Raw genomic sequence first — 20,489 nt, 5'->3', positions numbered from 1 at the left:
CTGGAGGGCCTGTGCTAAATTATTTTGCAACCCCAATCTTTTCTACAATTGGCAACGACCCAACATCGCTGACTGCTAACACTGCCACAGTTACAGATGGCCAAGGCTTAGATCAATGAAGTTCACTCCGTGAGATATTTGGTCTTTTCTTTTTTATTAAACCACTATTTATATGGACTATGGCGGATGGCAATGTGGGCAGAGCTTCCATGTAACATTTGACTGAATGTGGCAAAGGGAAGCATGCTCACAATGTTGTCCACAACATAAAAAGGGGAAATGAAAGAACTTGGAAAAATACATAATCCAAGGAGGCGTGTCCTCAGTATATATGCTTGTACTCAGGTAGGTAATATCCACACACATCTCTCACCGTGCGCGGAGTGTATGAGAAGCACAAGATTGGATCAAACCGTCGTCGTTTTCACCAGGGAACAAATACACACCTGAACAAGCAGGTGAATATTTTCAAGTTCATTTGTATTTAATTGCACGGAATAATTTTGTATCTGACCTGTTAAGAATACTGTACAATATGTTAAAGGGAAAAATGTGTGTGTGCTCTACAAACCCATATAATCTGCAAGATGTTATCTCCCTTGCCTCGTATGCAGGAAGTTGAGGCTTCGATCCCTACCCTGATGCCTGTATATTTGGAGTTTGAATGTTCTCCCAGTGGTCGTGTGGATTGCCCTCCACATCTAGAAACATGCGTTTAGATTATTTGGCTGCTATACATTTCAGCATGATAAACCACTTCTTTGGGCTATCATTTGTGGCCAGGTTGCTTCTGAAAAACAATTAAATAGCTCAGTGGACTTAAGCTGGTAAATAAAATAGTTTAGTATTAGTTTAGAATGTGTATGCAGTTTATCAATATGTACGTGTCCCTCGGTGATAATATTGGAAGTTATTTTGGCATTTGATATTGATTGTTACGATGTTATTTCAGTGTAAGCCTAACCAATGTTTGGAATATGGTTGTATTGATGTTTGTATTCAGTGTGCATCGATGCTGTGAAGTGTATTCATGCTTTAACAGTGACACTTACCTTCAGCTATGGATGTTGTTCAACTTTTGTTGACCCATGACAGCATAAATCTTGACTTAAAGCTTTTGTGACTGCAGGAATTAATACTCTTTAGGTCTTTCGGTAAAGTCACGTAGATATAAAATAAAAAAAAATGTGATTTATTTTATTTTATACCTACGTGACTTTACCGAAAGAACCAAAGAGTATGGATTCCTGCAGTCACGAAAGCTTCAAATGAAGATAAAAAATGTATTATTTAATATATGTTTTATTTGTATAATAATGTATTATTTTATTATTTTTCTATCTACGTGACTTTACCGAAAGAACCAAAGACCATTACAGTATATTGGCTGCTGCCTTCCTTAAAGAGTTAGAATTAACGATATTTTTTAAATACGTGTTTCCAATCAGAGGTGAGTAGCAATTGACAAACCAGGGGAACATCAATGTGAATAGATAAACCTGTAAATAACCGGTTTTATTTTTTTCGACATAACAATTTCAATCTCCACAAATCGACAACATTGATACAAATAACGTGATGCGTTTTTGCAATCCGTGTTGAACTTGAATACCTAGTAAGGTGACTCAATGAAACTATACTGGGTTCAGAAGCAGGAGGCAGGCAAACGCCTCGACATTGTCAACTTGGGCTGACATTCCGAGTAGCTTCTATTTTACCACAACAGAGGAAATTTGCGACGTCACTTTCGGATCAATCAGTAAAGGACAATAAACGTATACACTGTCAGGTGTAGCACAAAGGTCTGATGATTGTGTTTCTTCCCAGCAGACTAATCTTTCCACGCAATGTCTACCAAAATATTAACGTTAAAAGTTATCAGAGCAGCAATCTTCATTGCCCTGATGGTGGCGATAGTCGGATCGGCGATAACCGGATATCTACTGAATAAGGCGAGCAACAACCCAATGAAGGTACGCATGCCTGTATACACAATATCACAATCGTGTCATACGCTTGCGAAATGTGCACCCCCCTAATGGAACATCTTCGCCGGTTAGAAACATTTAGGCTGGCCGGCTAGCGATCCATCCTGGGTTTAACCATATATATGTGTGTGTGTGCGTCTAAGTGGATGTGTTTCTATGTGTGTGGGTCGATGTCTGTGTGTAAGTCCATGTGTGTGTCTGCCTTTTTCGTCCAAGCAATGCCGGGTACTTACCGCTAGTACTTACATAATTCTAAATCATAATTTACACATGAGGTGGATGTGCTCCAACGTCTGTACTCCTTGTCTTAACCAAGCCACACTTACCAACGTTGTGAATATAGCCAATGATATTATTATTTGAATATATATAATGCCCCTTATACACCAGGGTATCTCTGAGAGCTTTACAACACGTCTTATCTCAAACATCAGTTGCAACTGGCTCTGTGGGCACAAGGTGACTCCAGCATCCGGCCTGAAAACTGGCATGATTCTGCGAGTGTTGGGCGATGACTACACCCAAATGTGTAGAAAGTACACGTTGAGTAATTTTGCAGGTAATTTTCGAATTTTGAAAAAAAATTGAACAGCTGCACACAAACGGTGTTAACCAGAGGACGCCAAAAGGCGCCTTTTGGCGCCTTTTGGCGTTTGATATGAGGCTCAAAAGAAAGCTGTCTCTAGTGTGGACCAATCAGTTTCAAGGACAATGCATATATTATCAGAGTATGTTTTTTGTTTGCATTCTGACCACAAGCATTGCGGTTAATGCAGACATGATTCCTTGTAAAAGGTTTGGTGTTTTAACATCTTAACACATGTTTTGTTGTCAGAAAAAATGGGAAAACCCTATTATGATGTGTAGCTACTTTTGCTACTAGGATAATCCGGCACTGCGCTTAGGCCACGCCCTAAAGCCCCCCCCCCTCCCCAACACGACATGAGGTGGGGAGGCTGTCAACCAGTCAGTTATTGACAAAAAGGGGCTGTCTATGTGTTCGAGGTGGTTGGATGGCGTCGGGTTCATAACACTCCACCGATGCTGCTGAGAGCCTGAGATTGAACTGGGGTCTGCCACAAAATATTAAATCTGGTTCACAAGTGTGGTGAGTCGATGGTCAATAACTGTGCAAACAGAAACACAAGTCATACTACATTTGAAATTGCATTTATAAAAAAAATCAAGTTGAAAATTTAAAAGTATCAATTCGATCACCATGTGACTAGTGTTTATTGGCAATTGGGCATGACGAAAAAAGTAATTTGAAGAGGTGTCAGAAGCAGCTCTATAACATAGGCTTCTTTGGGTTGTTCTTTAACACGTGGAAATTGTAGTGCCTGGTCAGAGACACAATAAACATTTAATCTAATAAGATGATGATGATGATAGCGCAACTGGTTTACGATTTGGGGAACATTTGTTTTCACTTAAAAATAATAATGACCAGGGAAACCTATATTGCATGAGGTATTCTATATGTAATATATCATACATTACTCATCTGTGTGCATTTACACCGAACACATCGCTCTTAAATGCCATTCCTTTGCGGCAAAATGATGGCTATGGATAGCTGCACGAATTTCGCCTTTGAGATCGTATCATCATAATACAGTGAGTGAGCATCATAGGTGGGACAAAGTCATTGTTATGCAAGTCCAAGTCGAGTCGCAAGTCATCAAATTCATGACTCGAGTCTGACTCGAGTCCAAGTCACATGACTCGAGTCCACATCTCATAGGTGGGACAAAGTCATTGTTATGCAAGTCCAAGTCGAGTCGCAAGTCATCAAATTCATGACTCGAGTCTGACTCGAGTCCAAGTCACATGACTCGAGTCCACATCTCATAGGTGGGACAAAGTCATTGTTATGCAAGTCCAAGTCGAGTCGCAAGTCATCAAATTCATGACTCGAGTCTGACTCGAGTCCAAGTCACATGACTCGAGTCCACATCTCATAGGTGGGACAAAGTCATTGTTATGCAAGTCCAAGTCGAGTCGCAAGTCATCAAATTCATGACTCGAGTCTGACTCGAGTCCAAGTCACATGACTCGAGTCCACATCTCATAGGTGGGACAAAGTCATTGTTATGCAAGTCCAAGTCGAGTCGCAAGTCATCAAATTCATGACTCGAGTCTGACTCGAGTCCAAGTCACATGACTCGAGTCCACACCTCATAGGTGGGACAAAGTCATTGTTATGCAAGTCCAAGTCGAGTCGCAAGTCATCAAATTCATGACTCGAGTCTGACTCGAGTCCAAGTCACATGACTCGAGTCCACATCTCATAGGTGGGACAAAGTCATTGTTATGCAAGTCCAAGTCGAGTCGCAAGTCATCAAATTCATGACTCGAGTCTGACTCGAGTCCAAGTCACATGACTCGAGTCCACATCTCATAGGTGGGACAAAGTCATTGTTATGCAAGTCCAAGTCGAGTCGCAAGTCATCAAATTCATGACTCGAGTCTGACTCGAGTCCAAGTCACATGACTCGAGTCCACATCTCATAGGTGGGACAAAGTTATTGTTATGCAAGTCCAAGTCGAGTCGCAAGTCATCAAATTCATGACTCGAGTCTGACTCGAGTCCAAGTCACATGACTCGAGTCCACACCTCTGGTGAGCATATCACTAGCAGTTGTCCTTACTGGAATGTCTCTCTGCTGTGTCAGTACGGGATAGTCCTGGATGCCGGATCTTCCCACACGGATCTCTTCGTCTACGAGTGGCCGGCAGAGAAGCAGAACGACACTGGGGTGATTGCCCAGCGCCACCTTTGCCACGTTGAAGGTGAATCCGCCATCGCAGTAATCGCAGCGTCCTGTCGCAACCGGAGAAATGTCATGCGTGGGTTTCAGAACCGGCCCTAGACCTTTGGGGGCCCTAAGCAAAATTTGGTTGGAGGCCCCTTTGATGTATGATTTTTTTCACCCACTAGCTAGCAGTGACTCTAGGGGGCCTCTGCTGACCACGGGGCCCTTTGCAATTGCAAGGGTCGCTTAGTGGCTGGGCCGGCTCTGGTGGGTTTGGAAGGGATATCTGTCCGCACGAACTGTCCTCTGCTGCGCATTTTCTTTCATGCGGCAATATGTAAATGTTAATGAAACCTGACCCATGGTGTGAAAAGTTGGAATTGATTTTAATACATATCTAGCCAGGCTTAGAACAAGCACATGGATTGACAACAGGGATGTTGTACCTGTGCATTAATTACTTTTATTTCAGCTTGTAGACCTCTCAACACCTGGCAGATCTGTTGCCTGGAATCTGGGTGCCATGGTGGTGAGATGTTAACAACCCCACCCGGTATACAGGAGGTCGTGGGTTTGATCCCGATCCTGATGTCTGTATATTTGGAGTGTTCATGTTTTCTGCCGTGTGGATTTGTTTGTCCACCCAAAAAGCCACTCCGTTAAGCTGTAATTTTTGTGGCCAGGTCGCTTAAGCAAAAGAGTGTTCTAGTTCAGTCGGCCCTTACCTGGTACAACATTTTGTTTCTATTTAAAGCTTTCGTGACTGCAGGGATTCATCTTCTTGGTTCTTTCGGTAAAGTCACGTAGAAAGGAAATAATAAAATAATAAAAATAAAACATAATAAAATAATTCTCACGACGTTTCGGCCACAACGCAAGCTGCCGTCTCCCTGACAGACCTGGTCTTCACCTGAGGACGGCTGCTTGCGTTGTGGCCGAAACGTCGTGAGAATTATTGTATTATGTTTTATTTGTATTATTTTATTATTTCCCTTCTACGCGACTTTACCGAAGAACCAAGAAGATGAACATTTCGTTTGATGAACTCGCAGGAGGAGGGATCTCGAGTTACAAGAGCTCCCCGTCGGGTGCCGGGGAGTCACTCCGGGCGTGCATGGACAAGGCCAAGACCATCGTGCCCAAGGACCGCTGGGCTGACACGCCGCTGGCTCTGGGGGCCACTGCCGGCATGAGGCTCCTGGAGTGAGTGCGAGAGGCCCCCCCCCCCCCTTGACCTGCATTACCCACCACACATTGTCTATGGGATTCCAACAGAGAAGGTTGGAGCATGACTAGAGAGAGACTACGCAGATTCACTTGAATCTGAGGTGCGGCATCTCAGAGCGTGCAACATATCGCGAACGAAATTTCGATTTTAAGCTTTTCGTGACTGCAGGGATTCATCTTCTTGGTTCTTTCGGTAATGTCACGTAGAAGGGAAATAATAAAATAATATAAATAAACATAACAAAATACAATTCCCACGCAAATAAATAAAACATAACAAAATACAATTCTCACGCAGAATTGTATTTTGTTATGTTTTATTAATATTATTTTATTATTTCCCTTCTACGTGACTTTACCGAAAAGAACCAAGAAGATATCGTGAACGACTGCCCAATCGGATCAAATCCACACGGATGTCCTGAAGCAGTCGAGCGGATATCAAATCTCGACTTCAATTTGTAATCTGTTTCAATCCACAACAATTCCATACGAAAGAAGAATAAGACTTTCATCAAAAATAGAACTCAATATGCGAGGGTGAATTTTATGTATGGGCATGCGTGTGTATGTTGAGTTTCTTTCGCACCGTGTAAGAGAGAGTGTTGGAGCATGCCTGGAGATTGTACTCAATCAATATGTGCGGGTGAATTGAATGGCATACCATCACAAAGCAATTACGGGTTACAGTAGCAATACATCATTATCTGTACTCGCAATTAACAAAAAAGTGTGCACATAATTAGACCATCGCATAGAAACGAGACGGTGGAGGTGGCCCAGTGACTCTCGCAGTTATAATCTACGTGACTTTACCGAAAGAACCAAAGAGTTTGTCTAGCAGTAATGTTTCCGCTTCGCTACGTGGACCCCCAGGTGGCAGTAGCGGGCCATGCGGGCTGGATGCGGGCCTCCACCCCCACACTTTGCGGTGGCGGCATCTCCGTGTGGGGAGATTTTGAGGATTTTAAGACCTCCTCCCGGCTTGCTGGGGACCCAACAGACCACTTTCTGGTTCTTTCGGTAAAGTCACGTAGAAGGGAAATAATAAAATAATAAAAATAAAACATAATAAAATAATTCTCACAAAGAATTATAATAAAAGAATAAAAATAAAACATAATAAAATTATTCTTTGTGAGAATTATTCAAAAGAATTATTTTATTATGTTGTATTTTTATTATTTTATTATTTCCCTTCTACGTGACTTTACCGAAAGAACCAAGAAGATGAATCCCTGCAGTAACGAAAGCTTTAAATCGAAATTTAGACCACTTTCTTCTAAGCGGGGCTCTGCGGCTTCGTTGCCCTAATGTAGCCCACAACAGCAGACACTGCAGGCGTGTGGCTGACGAAGCATGTCGGCAGAGATGGCTCCATCAGATTAATTGGTCTCTAACTTGCAACGAGCGCTTTACGGGGACAAAATGCGGCAATGAGCAGCGAGACAGATGAATGGAAACGAACAATAATACAACCCTGTAACCCTGTGTGCACAGTTATGTCAATTAACCCATAACACCTGGACCTGCCCTGTGACCTGATAGCAAGCCTCGTCGACACTTCACGCGGCCTCAAAGTGTGCACCTTCCCTGGCACAAGCGCTGTGGTGATATCGCCATCAGAGGTCGCAAACGGGTTTTGATTCCTTACCCGTACCCGGCTGCACCAGGGTCGCAAATGGGTACCCGTACCCTACCCGTACCCTACCCGAAATGAGTGACAAACGGTGACTCACCAGTGACTCACGGCCTACCCGTACCCGGCCGCACCAGGGTCGCAAACGGGTACCCGTACCCGGCCGGGTACGGGTAGCCGGGTATCGGGTAGGGTACGGGTATCGGGTACCCCGTTGCGACCTCTGATCGCCATCGCTTCGTGGCGAATGGTGGTGACATATCTGAACTGGTCCTGAGCAGTGCCGGATTATCCTAGTAGCAAAAGTAGCTACATACAGTATGTAGCTACGGGCCCCGCACTTTCAAGGGCTTCGGGCTAAATGCTTTATAGCTATCAATTCCGGTTCAGTGATTCTGCACTTGCTCTATTACTATAGTACTATACCACCTTCAACTTTTACGAACGACTGGGTGTTTAAGGTTAGAGATTCGTCGTATTATCTGGCTGTATTGCAAATGAAAAATACAATTACTTTACTATGCAAGTAAAAAATTAGTGTTTTCATATTTATGTGTGTGTGTGTGTGTTTATATTTAGGGTCCCTTTATAACATATGCTACAGGCCCCGCACTAGCTTCATCCGGCACTGGTCCTGGGTCTCTCGTAGGTCGTCCCAGCCTTAAAAGGGCACCGCAGGCAGTGTGTGGCTATCAGTAAAGACAAAAGGCAGCCCAATGAGCCATCATCAGCCTATACTCGATAGGCGCTCTCTCGCAGTACTTACACAGCCTGGGGAAGCGTTGTATTTGTGTGTGTGTGAGCGGTAGTGTAGCTTTAAACGCGCTGCGCTATGAACCCGCCCACGGCCAACACCAGTGACGATTATCAGAACCGGTCCTGGGCCTCCCCTAGGTCGACTCAGCCTAAAATGAGTACCTGGTGCGGTGTGTAAACATCGCCACTGGGGAGACAAAGGCGGTCGGGCGTGACGCTGGCCACCTACCCCCTCGTGTGCCGTTCCAACCTTCATAGGTGCTCGCTAACAGCACTTGCCCCTGCAGTCTGTTAAGGCTATAGGGGGGGTCTTTGTCTTTGTGTCTTTGTGGCCGTGTGTGCAGGATGAGTGACTCGGTGGCAGCGAAGGCAGTGCTGTCCTCGGTGCGGGAAGTGCTCGACTCGTCTCCGTTCTCGTACCACGAGGCGCGCATCATCTCAGGCCAGGAAGAGGGGACCTACGGTTGGATCACGGCCAATTACTTCTTGTACAACTTCATTCAGGCATGGAAACGACTCGACGCCCATCATAAACAGCTTTTTTGCTGCTTTTGGCCAATGTGTTTCAATTCTAGATTTGAAGCTTTCGTGACTGCAAGGATTCATACTCTTAGTTTTTTCGGTAAAGTCACGTAGGTAAAAAAATGAAATTAAAATCACTTGATACAGCAAATCTGGCTGTGACGGTCCCACCTGATGACGGAGACTTGTGTTGCCTCCGAAACGTCGTGTTTTTTAAATTATTATTTAATTTTTATTAATTTAAATTTCATTTTTTTACCTACGTGACTTTACCGAAAAAACTAAGAATAAAATGTGTTTCAACTTAAATTTAGTAACTATATAATGTATTTTCACTATTATTGTCAACGTTCGATTGGCTCGAGAGTAATGATCATCGAATTTCCGATATTGCCAAGTACACGACATTATCCATTTCTATCCACGGGTTTTCTTTGGGAACTCCACTCTCCTCTTACCAGAAACACATTCACTGTGGAATCGGTCAAATATCCCAGAGAAGTACGCTCCCGAAAAAAAATATTGATGCTCATTTGAGGCTTCCTGGGTAATTGAAGGACATCACGACTATTATATAATGACCAACATCTTCTTTGGGTCTTTCGGTACAGTCACGTAGTTGGACTCACTACACATATATCTACGTGACTTTACCAAAAGACCCAAAGAATATGAATTCCTGCAGTCACGAAAGCTTTAAGTCAAGATATGACCCACATCCACAGTGGTTTTTACGAGCAAGGAATTTAAGCGTAGCGATTTGTGATCAGTATATATGTAGTGAGTCCAACTGAGTGGCAGACGTTGTCTTGGGAGCAACAATTTTATTCACATTAACACCAACACAACGTAATGTACAGCCTACACTCGGGTGTTGAACGCCCATCTATCCACGCTACGGCAGAACTAGACACGGATCGCTATCCCGGTCCGGACCACGAGCTGGGTCCCGGACCGCGTGGCTAGAGGCTTCTTCAACCCGACGTGGATCTTCACTCACCAACAGACAAGAACCCCGAGCCCCACACGGGGCCCCCGTTATATCGGCCTGGGCCGGGGCTGGCTCCACCTCTCGCTCCGCCCACCTTCTCGATCTCTCGAGCTCTTTCTCCAAGGCTCCCGAGAGCTCTTCTATACCACGTGACCACCCAGCGGCCCCCGTCCACCTGTGGCCCCCCTCCAATATCATCCGGTCACGTGTCGGCAGGTCAACCAGCGTATCATGCCCCAACGTAACCCTGGCTGGCTGACGCTCCCTCTCGCTCCCTCACCGGGAGCCCGCACCGCACACTGTACGTGGTGCCTCTGTGCCAGAGGTCGCAACCGGGTACCCGATACCCGTACCCTACCTGATACCCGGCTACCCGTACCCGGCCGGGTACGGGTACGGGTAGCCGTTTGTGACCCTGGTGCGGCCGGGTACGGGTAGGCCGTGATTCACTGGTGAGTAACCGTTTGTCACTCATTTCGGGTAGGGTATGGGTACCCATTTGCGACCCTGGTGCGGCCGGGTACGGGTACGGGTAAGGAATCAAAACCCGTTTGCGACCTCTGCTCTGCGCTAACCAGCGCTCACCCAAGCCCGCTAGGGCTGGTACTACGCCCAGTAACCAGGCTGCAAATAATGACAACACATTATCCGCCGTGGCCTCGCAAGCCCGGCACCACACAGTGACATTCCCAGTCACTACATATATATTAAATTCAGTGTTCGTGATTAAAACATTTCACTGGACCAGTGCTGAGAGAAGGTCACGGGGGCTACACTTGGTGCTATTACTGCAGCATAATACGATGCTGTCAATGGCATAGTCTGGGTGCCAAGGGTCCTGGTGCAAGGAATAACATTGTCCCCTTGTCCAATAACTTCCTCTGTGTCGCTTGGAATCTGCTTCCCTCTGGAAGCCTTCATAACTCACCTGCCAAAAGTGTAACCTCTGTTGTTGTCTGTTTTTGTATTATCCTCTCGACCCCTCAGTTCACATGGCTGGGCACATGGCAATGGACCACATCCACGAAACCCATCGGAGCCTTGGACCTGGGTGGAGCATCCACTCAGATCACATTTATGACGGAGGAGCCTCTGCAGGGCTCACCGGACAGCCTGACCATCCAGCTGTACGGAAGAAAGTACCACGTGTATTCCCACAGCTACCTGTGCTATGGACGTGACCAGGCAATCAAGCGCTTCCTCTCCACTTTATACAAGGTGGGCTCAACACGAGTGAGGCAAGTCAGGAGACTTGCTGACATATAGCCACGTTCATTTGTACATGCGCACGGAAACAATTATGAAAATAGTTTGTTGATTTACTGCCAGATGAAGGCCTCCTCAAGCAATGACAGTCATGGCACAGAAACAGTGCAAGTTAGTCGAGGGGCTGTCCAGGACCGATTCAGATATCGCTTCCGATATCACTCACTCGATCTACTAGAATGTGTGTTAATAGTGTGCAAATCCATAATCAGTGGTGAAGGGGAAGGATATCGATTTGAATTCATGTGGAAGGATGGGAGCAGTGCAAACCTGGGCTAAGTGTTGTGACCTGCTGTGTGGTGAGCAATATGTATTGGTTGTCGTCTATCATATCTGCCGGGTACTACTACTACTACATGACACAGCGCTCGCCCTCCCCCTACCCCACACCCCCATCTCTCCCCCCTTGCTCCTCCCCCTTTCTTACCTATATAACCTCTTACCACGGCAACTCTCTCTCCCACTTCAGCAAACAATTTTATTGCTGTGGGTTTCCCACCTAATGATGATTGCTTGTGTTACAATCGAAACGTCGTGATTTAATTCATTTTATTTTATCCCTACGTGACTTTACCGAAAGAACCAAAGAGTACAGAATAATACGAGTTCCAGTACTGGCTAACAACCTCAACCAGGTGTAGAAACAGGGCAGAGCCCCTCTAGAATACCTATATTATTAACCGGTGGTATTTCCCCAGGCAATGTGTTAAGATCAGAGGTCGCAAACGGGTTTTGATTCCTTACCCGTACCCGTACCCGGCCGCACCAGGGTCACAAACAGGTACCCGTACCCGTACCTGGCCGGGTACGGGTAGCCGGGTATCGAGTAGGGTACGGGTATCGGGTACCCGGTTGCGACCTCTGGTTAAGATACCAGTGTTTAGGACACAGCATCATAGTAGATAGTAGACAGCTTTGGGAATAACGCCATGGTCCACCAGTAAATGAAAGCCACCTCTCTATTTGGCTTGGCAATGTCTTACTCACCTACCCCAGCCGACCAATGACTCCGAGAAAATATTCCATGAGAAATTAAGGGATGGTGGGAAAAAAGCGGTTTACATTGACTCAATATTCTGCCACGTTTTAAAACTCTAACTCATTTGAGCCCACGATTGAGTTTCTTCCAGCATCTCTGCTCCCCTCCGTCCCTTCGTACACCTCCCTTCCCCTCCTCCTGTGTCCCTTTTTCTTTCCCCAACATTTCCCGAAACATCAGCAACAAGGAGAGACTGGTGCTTCAATTGGTGCTTTTGTAAACGATGTTGATGGAAACACGATGAGCTCTTATCTTCAACAATAAAGTGTATATTTTGTATTGTTTTATTGTTTTGTGTAAGCAAAATTTTAACCGATGACACAATTCACACCCCAAAAGGCTTCTCCTGGAGCCCAGGTGGACAACCCATGCTACCCAAGATTTGACTCCGTTGCGTACAACCTAAGCTTCATCTACGACAGTCCCTGTACGAGCGACGAGAGGCCGGCGAATTATGATCCCAACCGGTCCGTGACTTTCCGAGGCACGGCAGACCCTGCCGCATGCATCAACACGATCTCCAGCATCTTTAAATTCTCCGCCTGCAGCTCGCCCAACTGCACCTTCGACGGAGTCTGGCAGCCGCCCGTGCAAGGCCAGTTCTTGGTAACGTATCACTTCTTCTTCTTTCATATGGCCCATGTAGATGCAGAGCCACAACTACATTTTCGCATTCAGGTGGTCAAGCCAGATAACTGCTGCGTCAGGGGCAACGGAGTGTATCGCTGTGATGTCTCCTTCCTATCTGTGGATCGGGCATTGCGTCGTTACACGTTGTATCGTCTGTTCTGGATGACCACAGTCACACACTACTGGAGAGTTTAGACTCTTCCATTTGTACATCAGGTATCCGCATCTGCCATGGTTTGTGCGTTGGGTCTTTAGCAAGTCGTCCAATCACTACTCCACTGTACCACTGACCACATCACCGGGATCTGCTAGAACTTTCCTCTGGCAAAAGTAATAGGAAAAATCGAGTGATAAAACTGCGGAATGGAACCGGCGAGGAATCACCCCTAGTAAGGAGCTCGCATCTGGCTCCAATTCCAAATGGCTCACATGGCGGAGCCTAAACATACTGAGAGTGGGTTTCGGCAGATGCAACTTTCCCATGAAATCATGGGAGGGGGGTTCTGCGCAACCGAACAATGGTGCTTGTCAGGAGAAACAAACCACGTGGATCGTCTCCTGAGTTGCCCTGCAGCACCATAGTACTGCTACTCCTCGAACTTTGGCAATGCCAACACCGGAGGCAATGGCCTGTGCAGAATATTGGGAAGAGACTGCAGAGGTTGTACAGGAGACACGAAGAAGAAGTACTTCAAAGTAATAACTGCAATCTTTTAGTAGGTTAAAACTCATCGCCGTATGCACAGCCTTGAGGCTTTGCCTAATTTAACCTGTAAATTTGAGACTTGTGTGAAAAAATGTCACCAGTTTCGTGAGTACTGTGCAGAGCCATGTAAATAAGTGACTGGTCGATGGAAAATTCCTGCGAAACAGTGTTTGAGTAGAGGACTGAAGTTAAGTATCTTATTCGGAAATGAAATGAGTGGCAGCGTTTGCGTTTAATTTTGTGTGCAGTACTGTATTCTGTCTCTATTTGTTTCTCCAGGCTTTTTCATCTTTTTATCATACCATGGCTGCATTCAACTTTACCAACCCGAAACCCTCTCTGAATGAGGCCACAGTCGCTTTCAATTACTACTGCCGTAAAACCTGGAATGAGGTTTGTTGACCGAACAACGCTCACCGCATGCGTACCCTCACCGTGATCACAGCTTCAGCGCACGCTTCATCCAACCAAGAGATTGAGCGTCCGTATTGTAGGAAGACAACTGCTGCAAGAAACGCTCCTCAAATCAGACAACATACGAAACTGTTAGGTTTTTCGGTAAAGTCACGTAGGTAAAAAATAAATAATAAATAATATAATTGAAAAATTATAGAAATAAAATAATAAATCGCGACGTTTCGGAGGCAACACAAGTCTCCGTCATCAGGTGGGACCGTCACAACTAGATTTACTGTCTCAAGTGTCTCAAGTGTCACTTGAGACAGTAAAGAACACAGGATGAGATGTTACTATCCTTTGTGCAAACACTTCCAAGAGTTCATGAACAGTGAGCCTGGTGAAATTTGGGGAGCGCATCGTCAGTAGTGAACCTTTGGTTCCTAGGGTGTTTCGGCCTTTCACACTATACACCCTCTCCAAAGGCGGCCAGCGACAGGGTGATCAATCCTACGCTTGCGTCCCATTCCCAATTAGTCATAGGAGTTGCCTTGTTGTTGATAGCCAAAAAATGTTTTACCTACGTGACTTTACCGAAAAACCTAAGAGTATGAATCCTTGCAGTCACGAAAGCTTCAAATCTAAATGAACATACCAAACCTTTCGACTTCGCGTTGAGACAATGCACTGAATGCAAGACCACGTTGCTTGCTCTTTCATTCCGTGTATTTTCCCAACGATCACAATTGAAATACAGGTATTGCTCGGTTGGCAAGTTTCGGCGTACCAATACGCGCCATTCGCCACGGCGCCTGTACCAGGATACGTGCACTTTAAGGCCTTTGTCACCATTCCCAGTCACACACCTCATTATCATGAACGCCATCATTGGGTCATATAAATCGATGAACCTCCAGTCCCATGCTCACCGGTGATCAGTCACCTTCTTATCTCTCTTATAGTGCTGTTATAAAATGTATAACGTCTGTGCGTTGACATGTATGCTGAAAGGGTATCGAATGTGTCATACGTGTATTTGACACGACAGCCCTGAACTATGTTGACAGTTTGTATCTAGATCTCATCCTTTGGAGTCTAACCATTGTTATTGTCTTCATTCTACATGCAAATTGCTAATTTCGAAGGTTTCCATCTATAACTGGATGCTAGTGGAATCAGAACTGATAATATTTGACCACTTAAGCGAGTCACAGGCATTTCACGAGTGAACATTTTTCTCCATTTAGGTTAAAGCACAGCATCCAGAAGTTGCAGCCGAACGTTTGAGAGAACACTGCTTTCAGGCTTATTATGTTTACACGCTGTTGATTAAAGGCTACAAATTCGACGAAGAAAGCTGGAAAAACATCAACTTTCAGAAGGAGGCAAGTATTCCATCCACACATTTGTACAGAATATTTCACGTCGAAGAAAGCATATTCGTTACACAAATATACACTCATCACAAAGTTAAACAAAATGCAATGCACGCACAATTATTCGTCACTGGAGCATTGCGTGTGTATATAATTTAAATGCAGGTACACGGTAAATTGTCTCACATTCGCATTGATGAGGGGAATCTGCAGTGGATAAAGCTAATGTATGGATTATAGCAGGGCTCCCCAAAATCAAATAATCACAACCCACCAATTGCACATCCTTCGGTGTTGACCAATCTTCTGCATTTACATACAAATTGTCAGATTGGTAAACATGGAAAGATACAGCATTTTGGGTCATGGAGATCCTAGATTAGATATCCACCCAAAAAATGTTACCCAGTTCTTGTGCATTAGAATCTGCAGTGGATAAAGCTAATGTATGGATTAGAGCAGGGCTCCCCAAAATCAAATAATCACAACCCACCAATTGCACATCCTTCGGTGTTGACCAATCTTCTGCATTTACATACAAATTGTCAGATTGGTAAACATGGAAAGATACAGCATTTTGGGTCATGGAGATCCTAGATTAGATATCCACCCAAAAAATGTTACCCAGTTCTTGTGCATTAGAATCTGCAGTGGATAAAGCTAATGTATGGATTAGAGCAGGGCTCCCCAAAATCAAATAATCACAACCCACCAATTGCACATCCTTCGGTGTTGACCAATCTTCTGCATTTACATACAAATTGTCAGATTGGTAAACATGGAAAGATACAGCATTTTGGGTCATGGAGATCCTAGATTAGATATCCACCCAAAAAATGTTACCCAGTTCTTGTGCATTAGACTTTTTTTCATCTCTGACTTTTTAAATTATAAAAAAAAAAAATCCACAATTTTTTTACGTGTTAAATAGAATACTGTGGAATTGGATTTGATAGAAATACATATTTTATGGATTATTTTTTATAAAATTTTATATGGTACACATTCATACGAGAGCTGGGTGATGTTGGCCTGGCTTGGACCACCGTTTTCTCAGTCCACTCCTCACGGTCCCACGGTCCCAATGAGCTTTACGAGTTGTGGGACCATAGTCCAGAACCATCTGTACACAGCGCCATTCTCTAGAGCATGTGCTGTGTGTGACTGTGAGCCTCGTTAAGATACACTCACACACGGCAAGGCTCTGTTCCTGCTGCAGATATCACACCGTTGGGGTTAGGGGTTTTGTTAGGTGGGGCAGGGGAACATTAAGGGGTATTTTTCGATTTAATTTTGATTTAAAGCTTTCGTGACTGCAGGAATTCATCTTCTTGGTTTTTTGTTTTTTTCGGTAAAGTCACGTAGAAAAAAACCAAGCAGATTAAGGGGTTTTGTTAAAGTGTTCAAAGTGGTCTGAATTCGATTTGTTTCTCAATCTGAAATGTTTTCGGATGCCATCTTATTTTATTTTTGAGGGTTCTAAGGAATTATTTTTACATTTATTTAAGTTCTTAGGTTTTTAGGGTCTATGGTAACACTCGGAATTCATTTGGGGCATTTAGGATATTATTTGTGTCTCCGGTGAGGTTTTATTTTTCAGTTGAGCGATCCCCACGGCCCAGTGTTCCTGGGCGAGATTGACGGCTGGGACCGCGACGCCTTTGACGAGGACTTTAGCCCTCCACTGCCCCCCACGTACCCCCACCAGGCTTTTTTTGTAACCATTGCGGGAGACCTCATGGTCACAATCGGTGATGTAACGATTCGCACACTGGACTTGCAATGCAGAGGTCACTGGTTTAATTCGATCGCCCAGCACAGCAGTTGAAACAACGGGCATCTTAAATCATCTTCTCTATGTCGACCCAGCAGTATCAACTTGAATTATCAGTCAATCGATCGGCAGGTCATATGTGGTTTGGTAAAGTGTGGGGTGTGCCCACCTCTCCCAAGACGTCTGGCCAGAAAGTAGGCCAAGCATCCTCGAGAGAGACTGTTTAGAGCAACCTCGAGTTGAGATCCTTCCAGCAGCAGTAGCGCGCGAGCAAGCAATTTCAGGAATACACATTTACCGTTTACATTTATAGGTGTGTTTACCGTTCACGTACGATTGTAACGCACCGTAAAGCTCTCATTGATGCCTCCCATTCACGATTGTTTCTGTTGCAGGCGAGGGGTGGAGAGTTGGGTTGGGCCCTTGGGTTCATGCTCAACGTTACGAACATGGTGCCCGTCGAGAAGCTCCCAGACCTGTTCAGTACGGCCATCGTGGGCTTCTCCTTCGTCTTCCACCTTGCGATATTACTCGTTGTAGCATGTGTCCTTTATGTAGTGCACTACCGCAGCGCATCTGCAAAGGACAAAAGGGGGGACAATCACACGGTTATTTAGTGACACTGAGTTTTTAATTCACCAGAAGAGCAACGACAGAACATGGCCTTTCCAGTGTCACCGCTCAAGCAAAAAGCCCCAATCACAAATTATATTTGTCCCATTTCAACTTCCCTCCCTTTATCCTATTTCTCCACCGTTTGGCTACCTTAATTCCCGGCTAGCTAATGGACTTCACGTTTGGCGTGCTGGGCGGGTGGGGGGGCCTATTCACTATTAATGCATGGGAATGGGATGCCTGGTATGTGTTATGTAACTCAAATTGTGTGCATGGACTGAAAATTGTATTTCTGTTAATGAACCTCGTGGCTTTCCAGTATCAAAGTATAAGAACAGGTTTTACCCTTTCTGGCAATAAAACAGGTGTTAAGATGCTCGAACACCAAACAGAAACCTTTTGCAAAAACATGCAAACAAAACCATGCTCTTACCAGAGCATATTTTTGTTTGCATTTCACCACAAGTATGTGTTTGTTAATGTAGACGCGACTCCTTGCAAAAGGTTTCTGTTTGGTGTTTGAACATCTTTTAACACCTGTTGTCTTGCCACAAAGGGTAACACATATTCTTATAAACCTCGTCGCTACAGACCGTACCTCGACCACGAAGGCGATTATTCACAGTAGCTCTTTGCGACACACAATCGCGCGTGTGCTTATGTATATTACGTACGTGCGTGTATGTAGCATGTCGCGTGTGGGATTTGTAAGTGTGCTGGAGAGTATGCAAATTATGTTGTTAAGAGAGAGAGAGAATGTGTGCAGATGTGAATGTGTGTGCGAGATGTCCTGGCTCTACATAATAATTCCAGTCGTTCAACCTGTTTCTTTTCATTTATTTTCACACACGTGTATTTCGTTACAATTCACAACCGTATCTAGAAATCAATAAACAAAAATACATCTAAAAGTTCATAACATGTCGAGGATGCGCAACGATATGGTTCAGACTAACCCATGCTCGGGTATCTGCCGTCCCGTTTATTGTTCGTCGCGTTCGAAAGCGCCCCCTCTCACGGTGACCCCTGCCCTCACTCACGGTGACCCCTGACCTCTCTCTCGGTGACCCCTGCCCCCTCTCACGGTGACCCCTGCCCCCTCTCACGGTAACCCCTGCCCCCTCTCACGGTGACCCCTGCCCTCTCTCACGGTGACCCCTGCCCCCTCTCACGGTAACCCCTGCCCCCTCTCACGGTGACCCCTGACCTCTCTCACGGTGACCCCTGACCTCTCTCAAGGTGACCCCTGACCTTTCTCACGGTGACTCCTGCCCCCTCTCGTGGTGACCCCTGCCCCCTCTCGCGGTGACCCCTGCCCCCTCTTACGGTGACCCCTGCCCCCTCTCAAGGTGACCCCTGCACCCTCTCATGGTGACCCCTGCCCCCTCTCACGGTGACCCCTGACCTCTCAAGGTGACGCCTGCCCCCGCTCACGGTGACCCCTGCCCCCGCTCACGGTGACCCCTGCCCCCTCTCAAGGTGACCCCTGACCTTTCTAACGGTGACCCCTGCCCCCTCTCACGGTGACCCCTGCCCCTTCTCACGGTAACCTCTGCCCTCTCTCCCCAAGACCCTCTCTGCCACTCTCTAGGCGGAGCATTCATCTCGTTCCTAACTCCAACTCTACTCTCGCTCCAGCGCCAACTCATTGTTCACCTCTTTCCTTTGTATCCGCCTCTGCAGCACAAGCCCTGTTTTAATCTCCTTCCTTTGGTCTGGCTGTTCTTCACAGGGTTTATTTCGATATTTTATAGTGTGGGTTATTTTGCTTTTATGTATTATCAGCTTTTACTGTATTTCGATTGGCATGTATCTTTAAAGGTATCCCTCGATTTATTAAAAGGATGCGTTCTTAAAAAAAAATACGTGTAAAAAGAAATTGGAAATTGCTTTTCCCATTAATTTTACACAAAACAAATTCGCGATGTGTTTCAGTCATTCCATCTTTATTCCTAACCGAAAAATATACGCTCAAAAGGAATTTAAAAAATAACATTAAAACTATTGAATAATAATAAATTAAAAAATTTTCAAGGAACTCGCCAAAAAGATCCGCATGTTGTAATGAGAGTCAAGGTCACGTGGGAGGCGTTGCTGTTGTAACCGAGGGGTACCGTGACGCTGTCGTGGATGACCAAGCACGGCAGCGTCCCACGTGACTTCTCCGTTCGACGATCTCGGGACGCGGTGCCGCAGGGAAATTTCGTTCACGCACAAATGAGATTTCGCTCATCGAAAAGTGTCCAGAATTATGTCAATTGCATTAACGCGAGTATTCGTAAACCGAGAGTTTGTAAATCGAGGGATGACTACTTGAGTGTGATTTTGTTTGTTTGTTAAGTACGGCGCTTTGAGATATTTAGAAATGAAAGGTGTTTTTTTTTTAAAATAAAAGTAACATTGTTACGGTATAAAATAATCACTGCATATGGGCATAAGGTAACATATTTTAGCAGTGAATACATGTTTATATGAATGTAGAGGAATATGTTAACCTAAATATATGTATATTCAGTTGGAGTTGTTGATTTCATGCATAGAAATAAACAATACAATAACAGTTTGCATGAATCGCATTTAGTACCAAGCATATGCTACGCTAAAATGAATATTTCTTATTGAAAATTAGACGGTGATATGATCGTGTCTGACAAAGTTGTACATTTAGCAATGAGGATAATCATTTGCCCAGAGTATTGCAAAATGCACTTAAGCAACTGAAGAAGTCCTCTTTTTACAATCGTTATTGTCGTGCAATTGAATTTATAGAGACTGACAATCTTAATTGTCGTGTTGGGACCGGGGTTT

The 20,489-nt window shown here is 45.0% G+C and overlaps 1 protein-coding gene across 2 annotated transcripts; it reads left to right on the top strand.

Annotated features, from left to right (window-relative positions):
- Positions 1-324: 324 nt before the first annotated feature.
- On the top strand, positions 325-20,241 carry LOC144721687 (ectonucleoside triphosphate diphosphohydrolase 2-like). 2 transcript variants are annotated; one of them, XM_078599530.1, is made up of 10 exons: positions 325-458; positions 1,831-1,973; positions 4,664-4,781; positions 5,797-5,947; positions 8,711-8,870; positions 10,867-11,097; positions 12,524-12,790; positions 13,800-13,913; positions 15,164-15,301; positions 17,462-20,241. In XM_078599530.1, exons 2-10 carry the CDS (start codon positions 1,848-1,850, stop codon positions 17,681-17,683), a joined length of 1,527 nt encoding a protein of 508 aa, XP_078455656.1. In that variant the 5' UTR covers positions 325-458; positions 1,831-1,847; the 3' UTR covers positions 17,684-20,241. The 2 variants fall into 2 exon arrangements, with proteins under 2 accessions (XP_078455656.1, XP_078455655.1); XM_078599529.1 differs by having other exon boundaries at positions 348-458; positions 1,828-1,973.
- Positions 20,242-20,489: the final 248 nt, after the last annotated feature.

This window comes from Lampetra planeri, chromosome 12 (assembly GCF_965212315.1).
Source record: "Lampetra planeri chromosome 12, kcLamPlan1.2.h2, whole genome shotgun sequence".
In the NCBI taxonomy this organism is placed as follows: domain Eukaryota; kingdom Metazoa; phylum Chordata; class Hyperoartia; order Petromyzontiformes; family Petromyzontidae; genus Lampetra; species Lampetra planeri.
The sequence above is the reverse complement of the archived record's forward strand: the minus strand, read 5'-3'. Positions and strand labels throughout refer to the sequence as shown.

What these genes read in the sequence shown, in the direction of transcription:
- LOC144721687 (XM_078599530.1), top strand. Translation starts at nt 1,848, where the DNA reads ATGTCTACCAAAATATTAACGTTAAAAGTTATCAGAGCAGCAATCTTC. An exon ending in GCCGGCATGAGGCTCCTGGA is followed by an intron (nt 5,948 to 8,710) that starts GTGAGTGCGAGA and finishes CCGTGTGTGCAG; the next exon opens with GATGAGTGACTCGGTGGCAG. An exon ending in CCGTGCAAGGCCAGTTCTTG is followed by an intron (nt 12,791 to 13,799) that starts GTAACGTATCAC and finishes TTGTTTCTCCAG; the next exon opens with GCTTTTTCATCTTTTTATCA.